Raw genomic sequence first — 17,795 nt, 5'->3', positions numbered from 1 at the left:
TGTACTGGGATAAGATACATGTTGCTTAAATACATGGGAAAGTTTGCATAATGATTTATGTCTACAAATTTTCCCTTCACAAATGCTCTTATACTTTATGCTCTTATACTTTCAAACCTTTTGGCACATAAGCTGTACACAGAATTGTACGTCACCTTTTGTGACCTTCTCAAAAGTGCTAACTCTTGAAAAAGTTAAGCGTTCAGCCAAGTGCATTTTCTATAGGTTTTTCCCAGCAGTTATCTGCTGTATATTCATGACCTCCACAAAGCAGGAGAGAGTCAGTATAAAAAGGCTCAGGCTCTGAGCTCAGTGTGTGTGGGTTAGGATCTTATGGTAAGCTCTTGTACCTCATTAAGGGCCAGTCCAGAGTTTTGCTCTTCAGCTCAATAGAACATCTTGTCTCCACAGGTCTCCAGGATGTCTCCTTCCAGGTTCTCCGTGCTGGCTCTGCTGCTGCTCTCGGCATACTGCTGGGCTGAGGAGGTACACTCTACATTAGGCTGATTCTTAATATACTTAGTCCAAAAACTGAATTTTAACATTTTCATTTTCTATTGTTATTCTCACCCTGCTATCCAATAAACAGTCAGGTAAGATTTCAGTCCACTAATATATACATTTAAAAAATCTGAATAATATAAACTTTCTTTTTTCTATAGACCTTTCTGTGTCTGAAATCATTGAGAACGCCAACAAAAACATTGGTAAGACCGTACTTATGTGACTTTTATGAAGTGTTTCACAGATTCAGCTCAGTGTGGGCTGTGGTGGTGACATCGGCCATCAGGCCTGTAGTCAGCTAAACAAATTCTTGTGTTATTGTGGCTCCAGTGCGTCGTGAAGGTGAGCCCATGCTGATCGAGGGAGACATCGCCATCGACAACGAGGCTGAGAGGAACGCTGACCCCTGCACCTCCAGAGGCTGCAAGTGGGGAAAGAACACTGATGGAAAGGTTTACATTCCCTACTACATCGCCAACCACTTCTGTAAGAAACAACACTACACACCCATCATTGACCTGCCGGCAAATGCCACAATCAACCGATGTGTCTGTGTCCTTTCAGCTTCCAGGGAAAAGTCCATCATCACCCGTGGTCTGGAGTCTTTCTCCTCCTTCTCCTGCATCCGCTTCAGACCTAGCAGAAGCTCTGACCGTGACTGGCTGAGCATCGAGTCCAGAGACGGGTAAAGTCGAATAAGAATTTGTGGAATACTAACGTCAAATTCAGTCTCTGTCACAGCTGTTTGTGTCTTGTGTCAGAGTTAGTAAAAGTCAGCTTTTTTCCTGCCTGCAGCTGCTGGTCGTACGTGGGTCGCCGTGGAGGAAAGCAGACTGTGTCTCTGAACCGTGGAGGATGTCTGTACCACAACACTGTCCAGCATGAACTGCTCCACGCTCTGGGCTTCAACCACGAGCAGACCCGCTCTGACAGGGACAACCACATCAGGGTGCTGCTGGAGAACGTGGTGTCTGGTGAGACAGGCCACAAATACATTTAATGACAAATCATGGGGTATAGGTTAAAACATTATAGGAACTCAACAGTAAATTTCCCATTCATTTCTCTCCTAGACTTTTGGGGAAAAAATAATAACAATAATAATGACCTACTACTACTACTACTGATAATAATAATAATCATCATCATCATAATCATAATCATAATAAAGGTTGAAAGCTCATGCCTTATCAGCTCTGTTGTAATTAATGAACAAAAGACCTAAAACTTATTTAAAATCTGTTTTCTTAATAAACTGCTAAGTTATTAAAAGATTTGGCCAAATCCTGAGTTTTAAATGCACCTTTTGGACTTGAATCAACTGTATTATGAATATTAACACATAGCTGGTCAGCCTCTGCGATGCCTTTGAACTCATAATGTGATTTTTTTTTTTTTAAGTCGATGGGAAAAATGAGCAGGACTGTTGAGTTCCATAGGAAGACAGAAGTTGATGACTGTCCAGAGATTTGGTTATTCTATGACTTCATCTAATCTAACTCACAGGAATGGAGCACAACTTCAGGAAGATCGCCACTCTGAACCAGGGCACTCCCTACGACTACGGCTCTGTCATGCAGTACTTCAGGTGAGAACAGCACCAGCCATTCTCCATGTACACTATAGACTTCTCCATACAAAAAATATGTAGTAACAACTAAGTCTCAAGTCCCTATTTAGTCAGAGGAACCACCCAGTCTCCCTCCCTCATGTTCATGCAGGTGAAAAGTGGGTCTAACTGGCCACTTACTTTTTAGTTACTGCATCCAAAGAATTTCTGTGGATCAAATTTCCCAACAAAGACAGTGGTGTATATGTAAAAAACGTACCAGGAACTGAAAAGGGTTCCTCCATCCATCCATCCATCCATCCATTTTCTTCTGCTTATCTGGGGCCGGGTCAGGAAAAGGCTTCTTACAGAGTGAAAACCCTTATCTGATTGATTCTACTCTTCTTCCCATGGCCAGAACTGCTTTCTCCAAGAACGGTAAGCCCACCATGATCCCCATCCCCAATGCCAACGTGAGCCTGGGCAATGCCAGGGAGATGAGCTCCAATGACAAGAAGAGGCTCAACTCTCTGTACCAGTGCTGTGAGTGTCACCCACACAATCAGATGGTTCATACTTTAGATCTCTCTCAACTCATGAAGTATTTTTGTGTCGCAGAAGGATCGAGGTCTGGTGTAATCTGGAGACAGAAGATCGCTGCTCACTGTGATCCTGGAGAGGTCATAAATAAACATGATGTGAAATGTTAACCTGGTGTCTTTTACTTTACAATCCAGTAAAGTCATTCAGTTGATTAACTGATCTGTGGTGTCTTGGTCAACTAAAAAGTGTATTAGTTGAATAATCATTTTATTTAAATTACAATGATTTACATGCAGAAAGGAGAAGTGAGTGAAAGAGTGACTTATCATAAGATTTGGTCATTTTTGGTAGTCATATGTAAAAAGACAAAATTGTTGTTTTTGCATGAACTCTGGTGCAGGTGTCTTGCGAGTGAGAGCAGATTATATCAGATACATGTTGAGATCTTTCATTGTTTTGAGTGTTTTTAGTCGACCACTTGATCATCAGAACATGTCTTAAGTCGACAAATTATTTCTTAAGTAGAATACAGCACTATTGATATGTTCTCTTCCAATCAATGTGATAATTCAGCACTTAAAAGTAACATTTTTACAATCCATTTACTTATTTTGCACTATACTTTGTTTTGATGTATTGTCATTTTCTCCGGTGTCATCCACCTCTAAACGAACAATCAATCAATCAAACTTTATTTATAAAGCGCTTTTCGTGAAAAAATGTAACACAAAGTGCTTTACAGTGATTAAAAACAATCCCACATTATCATCCACCCACCAACCCAACCCCCACAGCTGCCCGACCCCACACAACCAAACAACCCAGACACGCACACACACGCACGCACACGCATGCACACACACGCATGCACACGCATGCACACACATGCACACACTCACGCACACACACGCACACACTAACATGGTAAAATACATAAAATTACCTATAGTAAAAAGTGAGGCTGAATACAGGCGAACCAGTTGAGAAAGCACCATCAGAGGAGCCGTCTACACCAGGAGCAGAGAGACGTCCACCACCACCAGGAACCGCCACAGGAGCCAGGGGAGAGATGAAGCCTAAGCACCAACCCTCCACCAGGAGCCCACAGGACAGACCCCGACAGCCACAGCCGACCTCTGCTCCTGATGCAGAGGCTCCTACAGAGGAAACACTGAAAATCCTAAAAATATGCGTTAAATAAATATAATAAAATGTGTACAATAGAAACAAGTAAAAGTATAAGATTTTAATCAAAAGCTAAGCTAAAAAGGTGGGTCTTGAGCCTGCTCTTAAAAACATGAACGTTCTCTGCAGCCCTGAGCTCCTCCGGCAGGCAGTTCCATAGACGGGGGGGATAATACTGAAAAGACGCCTCTCCGTGAGTGTGTGTCCTGACTTTGGGAATGACCAGGAGCTGCTGCCGGAGGAGCGCAGGGTCCGCGAGGGTTTGTAGGGTAAAAGCAGTTCTGAAAGATAAGCAGGCCCAAGACCATTAAGACATTTAAAAACCAGTAAAAGAACTTTAAAATCAATCCTGAAACTCACAGGGAGCCAATGCAGTGATTTTAAAACCGATGTAATGTGGGTAACCATATTCAACACATTACTGAAATACTGAAGGAACAATGCTTTCTTTCAAATGTAGATGCATATGTGAAATGGCTAAACAAAAACAAGTGCAGTTCAGAAGACTGAGTGAGAGTGGGTGTTTCCTCCTCTGAGCTTACATATGGGGACTGTCCAACACTGATAACAACAGACCCTCATGTGACATCACAATACTCTATAAATACTATACTTGTGTTAGAAAACAGGTCAGAATTCTATGGGGAAGTCTGATGAAGTCAGGGTCTTGTTCACGAGTGAGGGGAGGATGAAGGGTGAGATTGACAGGCGGGTGGGTGCAGTGTTGGCAGTGATGTGGTCACTGTATCAGACCTTTGTGGTGAAGAGGGACCTGAGCCGAAAGGCAAAACTCTCGATTGCGAATACAAGCGGTCAAAATGAGTTTGCTCTGCAGGGTGGCTGGGTGCTCCTTTAGAGATAGGATGAGGAGCTCAGTCACAGGGGAGAAGCTCGGAGTAGAGCCGCTGCTCCTCCACGTTGAGAGGAGCAGCTGAGGTGACTTGGGCATCTATTCTGGATGCCTCCTGGGCACCTCCCTCGGGAGGTGTTCCAGGCATGTCCCACTGGGAGGAGGCCCTGGGGAAGAACCAGGACACGCTGGAGGGACTATGTCTCTCGGCTGGCCTAGAAATGTCTTGGGATCTCCCCGGAGGAGCTGGAGGACGTGTCTGGGGTGAAGGAAGTCTGGGAGTCCCTGCTTTAGACTGCTGCCCCTGCGACCTAGGCCCAGATAAGCAGAAGAAAATGGATGGATGGATGGAGTTTACTCAAGTGTCAGATTGCAGTTTTATTTAGCAGGTTTAAGATCTGTGAAATTACATGGCTTATCCACATGAAACAAAAGCTGACACAAAGCTCAATGTCTTTTAATGAATTCATTTTATTTATGTATTTATTTCAAACAGCGGTTTTCATCGCTGCGGTCTCACTTACATTATACTATTACAGGGTATTCGCGAAGGCCCGGAAGATCATAATATGATCCCGCCCATAACTGAATGAAATATGATTGGCTCAGACAACTGTCAGTCTCAAACTGATACCCAGACTAACTCGTACGGACCTTTGTTCCAGCCACCAAAGGCCCTTCTTTAGTTCAGTGCTGCAGAAGGAGTCACTGATTTACTCAGATACCATTGGAAGAAAAACTGATTGGTCCATTTCCATTCCATTATATTAACTCTTTGTTTCCCAAGAAATATCAGTCCAAGTTTATAAAAATGATCTAGAAATTATTACTAGTGTAGTGTTTATTCCTCACTGATTAAGAAAATATTGAAAAAATATATTAGTAGTGCAAAAATTAATTCAGTATTTTTTCTTGAGCCTTCAGAATACCTTGAAGGCTCTGAGGTTCCCCTCTGAAAGAAATACTGTTAGTCTGGCTCTTTCATTTACATTTCCAATAAAAGTGCACTTTACTCTACTTTTTAATTCATTAATTTATATATATGTGTGTGTGTTTGTGTGTGTGTGTGTGTGTGTGTGCGCGTGCGTGTTCCTGATATTGCCATTGCTTGGTATTGCGATGTCAGTCCTAATTATTCACTATAGTGGGCTTATAAGTGCTTTTCTAACAGTAACTAGCATGCCAAACCACACTTCCTGATTGTAAAACATTTTATTGACAGCATGTAGCTGACTTATTTTGATCTTCAGAGCTGCTTATACAATACATCTGTACTGGGACAAGACACATTTTACTTAAACACATGGGAAAAATCTGATACAGGGCCTTTAGGCCTCAAGTCTGGTTTTGAAATGAAGTTTGTACAATGATTTATGTCTACAAATTTTCCCTTCACAAATGCTCTTATGATACATAGTCAAATAGTACTTAGTAATAGTAGTAATATTAGTAGTAGTTTGGCAGATAAGCTGTACACAGAATTGTACGTCACCTTCTGTGACCTTCTCAAAAGTGCTAACTCTTGAAAAAGTTAAGCGTTCAGCCAGGTGCATTTTCTATAGGTTTTTCCCAGCAGTTATCTGCTGTATATTCATGACCTCCACAAAGCAGGAGAGAGTCAGTATAAAAAGGCTCAGGCTCTGAGCTCAGTGTGTGTGGGTTAGGATCTTATGGTAAGCTTTTGTACCTCATTAAGGGCCAGTCCAGAGTTTTGCTCTTCAGCTCAATAGAACATCTTGTCTCCACAGGTCTCCAGGATGTCTCCTTCCAGGTTCTCCGTGCTGGCTCTGCTGCTGCTCTCGGCATACTGCTGGGCTGAGGAGGTACACTCTACATTAGGCTGATTCTTAATATACTTAGTCCAAAAACTGAATTTTAACATTTTCATTTTCTATTGTTATTCTCACCCTGCTATCCAATAAACAGTCAGGTAAGATTTCAGTCCACTAATATATACATTAAAAAAATCTGAATAATATAAACTTTCTTTTTTCTATAGACCTTTCTGTGTCTGAAATCATTGAGAACGCCAACAAAAACATTGGTAAGACTTTACTTATATTATGTGACTTTTATGAAGTGTTTCAGAGATTCAGCTCAGTGTGGGCTGTGGTGGTGACATCGGCCATCAGCTAAACAAATTATTTTGGACTAAAGACGTGCTGCCGGTCGATTACCGTAGCAAAAGCTCTAAAAAATAAATATAAAATAATAAATAAATAAATATAAAATAATATAAAATATTACTAGTACATATCTTCATGTATCTGACCAATCTCCAGTCACAAGACTACACCTGCAGGGGGAGTTCATGCAAAAAATTCTATTTATGCTAGAAAAAAGCACTAAAAGTACTTATATTTATATAAAGACAGATTCAATTTATGAATCATGAGTTTAATCTGACTTTTACATTTAAATACCAAAAAAAAGCTACTCTTGAGCTCGCTCGCTCGCTCCTTTCTGCTGTAGCCTCATAGATTAATAGATAAATAGACAAATAGACAAATAGATATTAAATAAATAATTTATTTATCCTGAAGAAAATGATATAATTCTATATAAATGATAAATGACAAATAGATATTTCTCCACTGACCGATTCATCGATACAGGCCAGCCTTATTTATTTTACATATTTCTATATTTTGTCTATTATTTGTCCAGTACAGTAAATGTAACTTGTTTCAAACATGTAATCTTTAAAAGGCCCATATTACACTATTTTATGACCTATGCTGTAAGTTCTTCTCTCAAAGTGAAAACACTCTGTTCCACCTTGTGATATCATGTGGTAATACAATGCTCCACTGTGTTTTTAAACTTCATACACTTTCACTACAGTCATTTGTATAATTTCAGCCCTGGAATTGCCAGTCTCTATTAAATAAAAAGGACTGACAGAAACTTCAGTTAAACTTTCACTGATGGCCCGTTCTCTAGTGGTCATATGGCGGTTTGTTGTTAAGGGGAAACACTGGCTGTATTGATCAGAACTCCAGATTTGAACATTGTGTTATTGTGGCTCCAGTGCGCCGTGAAGGTGAGCCCATGCTGATCGAGGGAGACATCGCCATCGACAACGAGGCTGAGAGGAACGCTGACCCCTGCACCTCCAGAGGCTGCAAGTGGGGAAAGTACACTGATGGAAAGGTTTACATTCCCTACTACATCGCCAACCACTTCTGTAAGAAACAACACTACACACCCATCATTGACCTGCCGGCAAATGCCACAATCAACCGATGTGTCTGTGTCCTTTCAGCTTCCAGGGAAAAGTCCATCATCACCCGTGGTCTGGAGTCTTTCTCCTCCTTCTCCTGCATCCGCTTCAGACCTAGCAGAAGCTCTGACCGTGACTGGCTGAGCATCGAGTCCAGAGACGGGTAAAGCCACTCCTTCACTTAGACAGCATTATAAGGGTAGGGTTTTGCTCAATGCTTTTGTCCCCTCTGGACTGGGAGATTTTCACCTTTAAGGGCAGCATAATGAAACAGAGTGAAGGACCACAGACTAGAGCACAATAAAGTGAATCATTCAAATGTTGCTGTAAGTTTGTACTAAGCTACCACACATTTATTAAGGATTTATGGAATACTAATGCTCAGTCTGTATCACAGCTGTTTGTATCTCCACTGTGACAGGTGATGCCATCATGCCAGATTTATAGGGCAGATCTGTGCAAGCCAACCAATTAATTGCCCTTCCACTGTTAAAAACAATGCTTGGTGTTTGTAATTGTCCCTATTATAATCAGACAGCAGGACATAGTTAGATTTGCAAACTAAACTTTTCACACAAATCAGACTTGTGTCAGAGTTAGTAAAAGTAAACTTTTTTCCTGCCTGCAGCTGCTGGTCGTACGTGGGTCGCCGTGGAGGAAAGCAGACTGTGTCTCTGAACCGTGGAGGATGTCTGTACCACAACACTGTCCAGCATGAACTGCTCCACGCTCTGGGCTTCAACCACGAGCAGACCCGCTCTGACAGGGACAACCACATCAGGGTGCTGCTGGAGAACGTGGTGTCTGGTGAGACAGGCCAGAAATACATTTAATGACAAATCAAAGGTTAAAACATTATAGGAACTCAGTGGAGCTCAACAGCCTGACCCCCTGGTTCGGGAAGTCAATTTCCCATTCATTTTTCTCATAGACTTTTCAAAAAAAAAAAAAGTTGAAAGCTCTTGGCTGATTGTGCTAATGATCTAAAATGGGTTCAAGATCTGCCTTTGAAAATTTAAAAACTGCTAAGTTATTTAAAGATTTGGCCAAATCAACTGTATTATGAATATTAGCACAAAGCTGGTTAGCCTCTGTGATGCCTTTGAACTATTAATATGTGAATTTTTTGTAAAGTCTATGGGAAAAAAATATGGAAAATGGAGTATGGTGGACTGCAAAATGAGCAGGACTGTTGAGTTCCATAGGGGTCTTCACTTTCACAGGAATGGAGCACAATTTCAATAAGATCGCCACTCTGAACCAGGGCACTCCCTACGACTACGGCTCTGTCATGCAGTACTTCAGGTGAGAACAGCACCAGCCATTCTCCATGTACACTATAGGCTTCTCCATACAAAAAATATGTAGTAACAACTAAGTCTCAAGTCCCGTCAGAGGATTACTTTTTACTTATGGAATCCAAAGAATTTCTGTGGATCAACTTTTCCAATAAAGACAGTGGTGTACATGTAAATATATTCTTGTCTTCTTCCCATGGCCAGAACTGCTTTCTCCAAGAACGGTAAGCCCACCATGATCCCCATCCCCAATGCCAACGTGAATCTGGGCAATGCCAGGGAGATGAGCTCCAATGACAAGAAGAGGCTCAACTCTCTGTACCAGTGCTGTGAGTGTCACCCACACAATCAGATGGTTCATACTTTAGATCTCTCTCAACTCATGAAGTATTTTTGTGTCGCAGAAGGATCGAGGTCTGGTGTAATCTGGAGACAGAAGATCGCTGCTCACTGTGATCCTGGAGAGGTCATAAATAAACATGATGTGAAATGTTAACCTGGTGTCTTTTACTTTACAATCCAGTAAAGTCATTCAGTTGATGAACTGATCTATGGCATCTTAGTCAACTAAAAAGTGTATTAGTTGAATAATCATTTTTTTAGATTACAATGATTTACATGCAGAAAGGAGAAGTGAGTGAAAGAGTGACTTATCATAAGAGTTATCATAAGATTAGAAACTGGTCCACCCAAAGGACAAAATACCGAGCCATAAACAAAGCAATGTGGTCTACTGCATTCAGTGCAGTGAAGACTGCATTGAGCACTTCATTGGAGAAACTAAACAAGTCACTTCACAAGAGGATGAACCAACACAGACGACAGAGCAACAGTGGACCTCAGTCTGCTGTACATCTCCACTTAAAAGCCATGGGCCACTCATTTGAGGACAACAAGGTACAGATTTTAGCCAGAAAAAAGAAGTGGTTTGAGAGGGGAGTGAAAGAAGCCATTTTTGTTAAAAAAGAAAATCCTTCTCTAAACAGAAATGGAGGCCTCAGACACCATCTATCTCCTATTCACAACTCCATCCTCAAACCTAAAACAAAACATACAAGAGAACAGGTGTACCAGGTCAGGTCCAGAGGTGTGGAAGCTCCATTATGGCCATGAATTGTTATGCTAATTAAACCCCACAACCTGTACAGGTCAACAGGCCAAACTGTAAACAAATGTGTGTGTTAGTTTCAGTGTAGTTAGCTCCTCTCTGCAGACAGATATAAGGAAGTGTCCACCAGCGTCTGACCAGAACTGAAGAAGCAGCTTGGATGAGCCGAGAAACGTCTTCAACCATACTAACTTTTGTCCAGTCGACAAACTGAATTTTCTCCTCTCCATGGATTCTACCTGGACGACTGAGGGATTCACACTCTCACATACATATATTCTCCTCTCACATACATATATTCTCACTTTCATCCAAACATTCTCTTCTATGGAGTAAGAAAGCTTTCAGAAATATTTGTGCGCACAGAATAGAAATCCGTGCATATTTGGCTGTAGTTGCTCATAAAATAAATATTTGTAAACTCTCAAATGAGTCCAGTCGTACATAAGATAGATTGTGTGTATTTTATCCATCAGAATATGAATTGAAAAGTTATGACATCAAGAATTACAATCACGAAATGAAAATTTACGATCACTCTTTCATCTGTACGAATACAAATTCACAGACGGGACTTTACTGTCAAAAATACGTCATCACTTCACTGACATTATTTATCAAGCAAAAGAAACATCAATCAAGATCAAGACTGTGCATGTTTAAGTTATAGCACAGAGTCAAAATGGAGTAATGGCACAAGAAGGATCTACAACAGCGACCAACAAGTGGTCTTGTCTTGCCACATTGAATTTGGGAACTGAACGCTGCTGTGTAATATTGTGTAGAAACACCTCCTCTGAACGGGAAATTGCACCTGTATCTTAGATAACATAGTGGAGCCAGTTGGCGAACATCAGCCGTAACGTTATTCCAGGGCTAATTAGCAAATATCTGCGTTCTCTGTATGTTTAGATTAAAACATTCATGGCTACAGCCACAGCGAGCATCAGTCAGTCTTAACCTTCATCTCAGCTGCATTTCTCACATGAAATGTGACCAAAAGTTCCTCGGGAAATGTCCCAGTTTACACCAAGCACTACCACACTGTCCTGGTTACAGACAGTGGGTTATATATGAATTATAATGGGTTATAATGAACTAGCAAATCCATCCACGCCACAACACGGTGATGTTATACTCACAGGTAAATATACATAGCAAGGTGTTGCCTGTAAACATGAACATTAATTAATGCTGGGAGCTGCATTAAACTGTAATGTGTAACATTTCATTGGCTGTGACATCTGTAACCAGGACAGTTTGGTAATGTTTGACTTGTGCCATTACTCCATTTTGACTCTCTGCTATAACTTAAACATGCACAGTCTTGATCTTGATTGATGTTTCTTCTGCTTGATAAATAATGTCCGTGAAGTGATGACGTATTTTTGACAGTAAAGTCCCGTCTGTGAATTTGTATTCATGAGTGATCGTAAATTTTCATTTCGTGATTGTAATTCTTGACGTCATAACTTTTCAGTTCATATTCTGATGGATAAAATACACACAATCTATCTTATGTACGACTGGACTCATTTGAGAGTTTACAAATATTTATTTTATGCGCAACTACAGCCAAATATGCACGGATTTCTATTATATGCGCACAAATATTTTTGAAAGTTTTCTTACTCCGTACTCTCACATACATACATTCTTCTCTCACATACATATATTCTTACTCTCATACATGTATTCTCACTCTCACATACATATTTATTACTGTCATATACCTATATTTTCCTTTCATATATACAGAGAATATGTGCATGTGAAAGAAGAATGTATGTATGTGAGAAAAAGTATAGTGAAAATGGAAGCAGTATAGTGGACATGGAAGGCCAGGCATTTATCAAGCTGTGATTGGCTGAAAATGTCCCGATCCACATGTGTTGATGACACAAATTGTAACTCATACAGTATTATGGAGGAACGCGAGATGACACACCAAAGCCATGTCCCAATTCAAGGGCTGCAGACTTCGTTGGCTTTCTGCCACATACATCACAACCGGCGCAACAAGGCCTATTCCATTTTATGCAGCCCACAAATGCAACCTGCGTTTCCACGGAGATGAGCCGTCTGGAAAGAGGTAAAAACATGTGAGTACACACTTTTTTTGAGCAAAAAGTTTGGCTAGTAATCCAGACTCACTGTGGAGGAAGTCCAGACACACTGAGGAGTAGATCCAGACTGCAGACCTGTGGGGCCTCTGGTTGCATCAGGCCTCCCTCCTGCGCAGGCTGTCCGCTGCTGTCCCTATGTGTCCTAATATTGATGTGTCCATGGAGTTTAGCTTTAATGTCTAATTTCCTGCAAAGTAAAATAGTAAAACGTTTCTTTTCATCTTAGCTGAGGAGCACCTAAACAGCTTTATCACTGAGCAAGTGTGCCATAATAAATTGTCTCGCCTTGTGGCCTTGTATGACCTTAACAAGTGTATGAGACAAAACTGAAAACATATCATTTGTTCATGATACAAGACAAGATGAATGCTTGTAAAAATGATAGTAAAATGAAAGGAAAACAATGTAGTTCTTTCATTAAATCTGTAGTGAACTCCACTTGGGACTGATAAAAATGTGCCCACACATAACAAGCCTGTTTTCTTCTGTTTCTCTGTCGTTCTGTGGTGATGAACAGACAGACCGACAAACTCCTCGCTCTGCACGAGCTGCCTCAGCGCTCACGACACAAGACACACCAAATGACACAGTGTATCAGTCATACAGCTGTTTTTACTGACCTATTAATGCATTGTATGTGTGTAATGGGTTCAGTGTTTGACTATTCACATTACAATAAAGTATTTACAGAACTTCCTTTGATTGTATAGACCATCTCTTCTCAAAGGAAATATGTCTTTCTTTCTAAACTGACTTAAATGTAACCCCATATCTTAATTAATAATGCATAGCTCATCACAGTTTTTGTTACTTTAAGGTAATTTAGCCTATTTTAGAAGTATCCCAGAAATATAGCTGTTTTGTTTTGCAGTTAAACATACATTTTAGTTTTTTGGCTATACAATTTGGATGAGAATTATTAGAATAACTTGGTCTCAAAATCCTACAGTTTAATTACCTGTACGTAATCTTTGTTGTTGATTATATATATATATATATATACATATATATATATATATATATATATATATATATAATATATATATATATATATATTATATATATATATATAGTAGTAGTTTTATATAGTATATATATACACTTTCTCTCACATTATGTGACGTGCGGTGTGGTTCATGACTAGTGAAGCACTGACTCTTTTTTACAAATGGAAATTAACCCCAAATGGAAATTAACCCAAAAGAGCACTATAAACAGCATCTTTATACAAACATGATGCATTTTGTATTAAAGGGCAAATTTATTTCAATTAAGCCTATTTTAACCTAAAATAATCCAAGTTTATCTTACCTTTACTTGAAGATCAAATCCATGGACAAAAATGTCAGTAACTTTGTTGTAGAAGTCCTCCTTATTGTCCTTCAGTTTCAACAGTCTCTCTGACTCGATGGAGATCATCGCCAGGGATGAAAGACATCCTTGACCAGTCCTGTTCCGACTTTATGTTTTAATTATTTTAATGCTGAGAAGGATCTCTCCACAGAAGCTGTTGTCGCTGGTATTGTGAGCACTAACTGGAGTAGTTGCTTCAGGGACAGTCTGGATGAGGTCGTTCTGGGCCAAAAAGCTGAGAAGTTGTCCAGGAGACTTGCTTTCATTCCTCACCGTTTGGGAGCTATACAGCCCGATTAGATCCACCTTTAGTCTCACAAAGTGAAAAAACCTTGCATATTTTGACAAGCTCTACAGTTTTGTGTCATCAAAATGTTGTGACATTTCACTAAATTTTGTGCAATCCAATAAACCAAGGAAAGCTGGCTCACCAAAATTTTCAAACCTGATCACTGATGTTGTCAAAAATATTACAGAACACTTGCCTATGTTCATCTCTGACTGACTCTCATCCTGTGTTTGTCAGACCAAGTTCGCCACATTTCTGCTCAAATTGGTCATAAAAATGATCAAAATCCTGTCTTTTGAGTTCTAGAGCCCAGAGTGTGTCACGGATACCCCCACAACAATACTGCATATCCAACACTTTGTTTTGCAGTACTCTAAAAAGTGAGTCTGTTTCACTGAAAATGTCCTCATATGTCATAAGTAAGAAGACAGCCACCGATCGTATCCTGTTGCCATCATCAAAGTCGCATTATCCCAGTTGTCAGGATTTTCCTCCATGATGTGGAATACAGCACGCAGATCATTTTGGTACATGCTTATTGTCTGGACCAGCCTGGAGTTAGAGCTCCATCTTGTAGGTGCTGCTCTGGGTGCATGCACTTGATGGACTTGTTCAAAAATGCCCCTAGTCCCTCAACTGTTTTAAAAACCACTCGACATTCAGAGATGCATTTTGCTGAATGCATTAGTACAAGGTTTAACTTGTGTGCGTAACAGTGGGTGAACATGGCTTCAGGAACCTTTTCTTTTATTTTAGCCTGCACCCCATTAAGGTCTGATGCCATTACAGCAGCCCCATCATATGTCTGGGCTACAAGCTTTTCAACACAGGTGGATTTCTCCAACACACTATAATATACTCGGCTATAGCAGGGGCTCGTCTACCTGCACTCACGTCGTCAAAACCCAAAAACGCCTCCTTCACTTCACAATCTGCTTCAGTTTTTGCATAGCGCAAAATGACAGAGATCTGAGCTTTATTTGCAGTGTTGGGGAGTAACAGATTACATGTACCAGAGTTACATAATCAGAGTACAAATGATGAGTAACTGTATTCAGTTACAGTTACTGTTTCAGTGAGTGGTAATTGGATTACAGTTACTTTGTTGAAATAAATGGATTACATGGTGGTATTTTCCAGTTTTCACATTTTGGACTATATTCCTTTTTTTTTTTTTTTCCTTTTTTTGTTTTTAACCAAGTCTAAACCAGGACTTATTCAGGATTGAACCAGGACTGAACCCAGGTCTAAACCAGGACTAAAACCAGGTCTAAATCAGGACTAAAACCAGGTCTAAACCAGGTCTAAACCAGGACTAAAACCAGGTCTAAACCAGGTCTAAACCAGGACTAAACCATGTCTAAACCAGGTCTAAACTAGATCTAAACTAGATCTAAACCAGGACTAAACCAGGTCTAAAACAGGATTTAACAGGACGAAACCATGCCGTGCGGGCCCTGTTTCCTCCTCTTCTATCAATAATATTTTTAATTTGGTAAAGTAAAGTTTGGGCTTTTTATTTTCTTTTAGCAGACAAAACATCTTATGTGAAGATTTCCTCGTCTTTCCTTCTCTACAGCAAATCAAGTAATCCAAAGTATTCAGATTACATTACTCACTTTAAGTAACTTAATGGATTACGTTACAAACTACATTTTAGGGTATGCAATCTGTAATTTGTAGGGGAATACATTTTTAAAGTAACCTTCCCAACACTGTTTATTTGTCACATCACTTGTGTCGTCTACTTCTACTGCTACAAATGAGGCTGCGTTAATTTATTTTCTAATATAATTTCTGATGACATCGCTGACTGCTTCAATAAGATCATTTTGTATTCTATTTGACGAGCCAGAAAACACAGTGGATGTAGTCAATTGTTTCGCTAGCCTCTCGTCTTTCTCCGCAAAAGCCTATAATATTTCCCATGGTTAGCGCTGCCTGCGCTCTCGTCATTGCCACGAAATTCTAGCTGCTGCTTAGCGAGGAAACAGGATGCGTTAATGAGGTCTTTTCAAATTTCTCTGTTCTCTTTTACCTTTGCGTTGTGTAGGCTAATGTTGAGTCTCCGCTGTTCATCCAAGGCCAAGTCTATCCTTGAAACCTCAAAAGTTTTCAAAGCGATCTGACTTTGAATGTGAGTGGCTGATCGCTCATGCTTGCTGAGGCTTCTAGGCAAGGCTTCTTCATGTCACAATATCCAGTTTGAGTCCATACATTGTCATTAATTGAAAACAAAAGACAAGGAAAACAGAAAAGGCGGTTTCTCATAGGACATCCACACAGCCAGTTTTTTCGAGCGCACCACTCCGTTTGAAAACTCCGAGTAATGTTCTTTGCCGTAGTCTGAAGCAAACCTTTCAGCTCCGGTGTTGGTCTTCCTTTGTTTATTACGTCTTGCTTTGATTGGAAATCCAGATTTGCGAATCTTTTTCAGTTTGGAAATGTAATCATCCATTGTGATTATTTAGGCAGAGTATTATGAATAAAAATTAACCGCGCAAGAATCTACTCACAGCGCCCTCTTCCTTGAGTCAGGCGTACTGTTTGCCTCACCGAGTAACTTTTTACTGCTGTTTTATAACTAATCTGCGAGCTTATACATGTTAGAGAAATATATCTCATACATAATCCAAATTTTGGAAAGTCAGAACACATCGTCAGAGTGTTTTATTTTGGATAGACAGGACAGTGACACACATTATTTGCATCGCATACAGACACTTTGTTAGGTATTACCAAAATATTTTTATTACTGGATTTATACGTGGGCAAAGGCCCGGCCACCAGGCGCTTGCTTTCGAGCCTCAACCCCAGGCCTGGCTCTAGGGTGGGGCCCCGGCTGCGCCATACCGGGCAACATCACGGTCCTTGTTTTTAACAGGGGTCGGGTGCGATGTGAACTAGGCAGCGGTCGGGGTCAGGGACCCCGGCAACTTAGTCCACGGACACAGAAACTGGCTGTAAGGACGTGGAACGTCACCTCACTGGGGGGGAAGGAGCCTGAGCTTGTGCGGGAGGTTGAGAGGTACCGGCTAGATGTAGTCGGGCTCATCTCCACGCACAGCTTGGGCTCTGGTACCCAACCTCTCGAGAGGGGTTGGACCCTCCATTTTTCTGGTGTTGCCTGCGGGGAGCGGCGGCGAGCTGGTGTGGGCTTGCTTATAGCCCCCACAGGTCAGCCGCTGTGAGTCCCTGTGCCTTCGGGTCGGGGACAGGTCTGTCACTGTGGTGTCGGCCTACGGGCCGAACTTAAGTACCTTGGCAACAGCAGATACTTTAGAGCATATGGGATGCAAGATTTAATACATGGACAAAACATTTCACATTTTGGTAGCCTGTTCAGTCCATTGCTACACACATGATGGGTGCATTGTCAGTGACATCCACAGGCTTCTTGGCTCTGCCAATGATTCTGCCAATGTGGCCAAACCTCCTTTTCAAAGACTAATCTCGTCAGATCAAAGGCTAAGCAGGACCGGCCCTTCATCCACATTGTCTGGTATGAAAGTGGTGTGTGCATGAGTGTTGGTGGTGATTGGCAGCTCCACTTCCGTCAGTCTATGCCAGGGCAGCTGTGGTTACAATAGTAGCTTACCACCCACCACCAGGTGCAGAGTGAATGAATAATGCAATGTAAAGTGAGTGTACAAAAAGCATTATATAAAACGGATTGCAATCACTGTGTATAAAATGTACCATGAACAGCACAACAGCCTTTCACCATACTGAGGTCAGGTTAGATGTTAAGATTAGAGGTTAAGGTT

The 17,795-nt window shown here is 40.9% G+C and overlaps 2 protein-coding genes across 2 annotated transcripts; both read left to right on the top strand.

Moving 5' to 3' along the window:
• The first annotated feature begins 420 nt into the window (after positions 1-420).
• LOC110174535 (hatching enzyme 1.2-like) lies at positions 421-2,692 on the top strand. The gene is made up of 9 exons (XM_055154804.1): positions 421-486; positions 590-593; positions 663-707; positions 835-990; positions 1,069-1,189; positions 1,300-1,478; positions 2,011-2,092; positions 2,472-2,622; positions 2,672-2,692. Exons 1-9 carry the CDS (start codon positions 421-423, stop codon positions 2,690-2,692), a joined length of 825 nt encoding a protein of 274 aa, XP_055010779.1.
• Positions 2,693-6,388: 3,696 nt separating this feature from the next.
• Positions 6,389-17,219, top strand: LOC110174536 (hatching enzyme 1.2-like). The gene is made up of 9 exons (XM_055154802.1): positions 6,389-6,454; positions 6,558-6,561; positions 6,631-6,675; positions 7,663-7,818; positions 7,897-8,017; positions 8,483-8,661; positions 9,078-9,159; positions 9,357-9,481; positions 16,858-17,219. Exons 1-9 carry the CDS (start codon positions 6,389-6,391, stop codon positions 17,217-17,219), a joined length of 1,140 nt encoding a protein of 379 aa, XP_055010777.1.
• The last annotated feature ends 576 nt before the right edge of the window (positions 17,220-17,795 follow it).

This window comes from Boleophthalmus pectinirostris, unplaced genomic scaffold, assembly GCF_026225935.1.
Source record: "Boleophthalmus pectinirostris isolate CB_2022bp ecotype Guang Dong unplaced genomic scaffold, ASM2622593v1 HiC_scaffold_19, whole genome shotgun sequence".
Lineage (NCBI taxonomy): Eukaryota > Metazoa > Chordata > Actinopteri > Gobiiformes > Gobiidae > Boleophthalmus > Boleophthalmus pectinirostris.
This window is presented reverse-complemented; position numbering and strand designations above follow the sequence as displayed.

Coding starts and splice junctions, on each gene's coding strand:
- LOC110174535 (XM_055154804.1), top strand. CDS start 421: ATGTCTCCTTCCAGGTTCTCCGTGCTGGCTCTGCTGCTGCTCTCGGCA. Junction 708..834: donor GAACGCCAACAAAAACATTG/GTAAGACCGTAC, acceptor TTGTGGCTCCAG/TGCGTCGTGAAGGTGAGCCC. Junction 2,093..2,471: donor TCTGTCATGCAGTACTTCAG/GTGAGAACAGCA, acceptor TCCCATGGCCAG/AACTGCTTTCTCCAAGAACG.
- LOC110174536 (XM_055154802.1), top strand. CDS start 6,389: ATGTCTCCTTCCAGGTTCTCCGTGCTGGCTCTGCTGCTGCTCTCGGCA. Junction 8,662..9,077: donor GCTGGAGAACGTGGTGTCTG/GTGAGACAGGCC, acceptor TCACTTTCACAG/GAATGGAGCACAATTTCAAT. Junction 9,482..16,857: donor CAACTCTCTGTACCAGTGCT/GTGAGTGTCACC, acceptor GCCTGGCTCTAG/GGTGGGGCCCCGGCTGCGCC.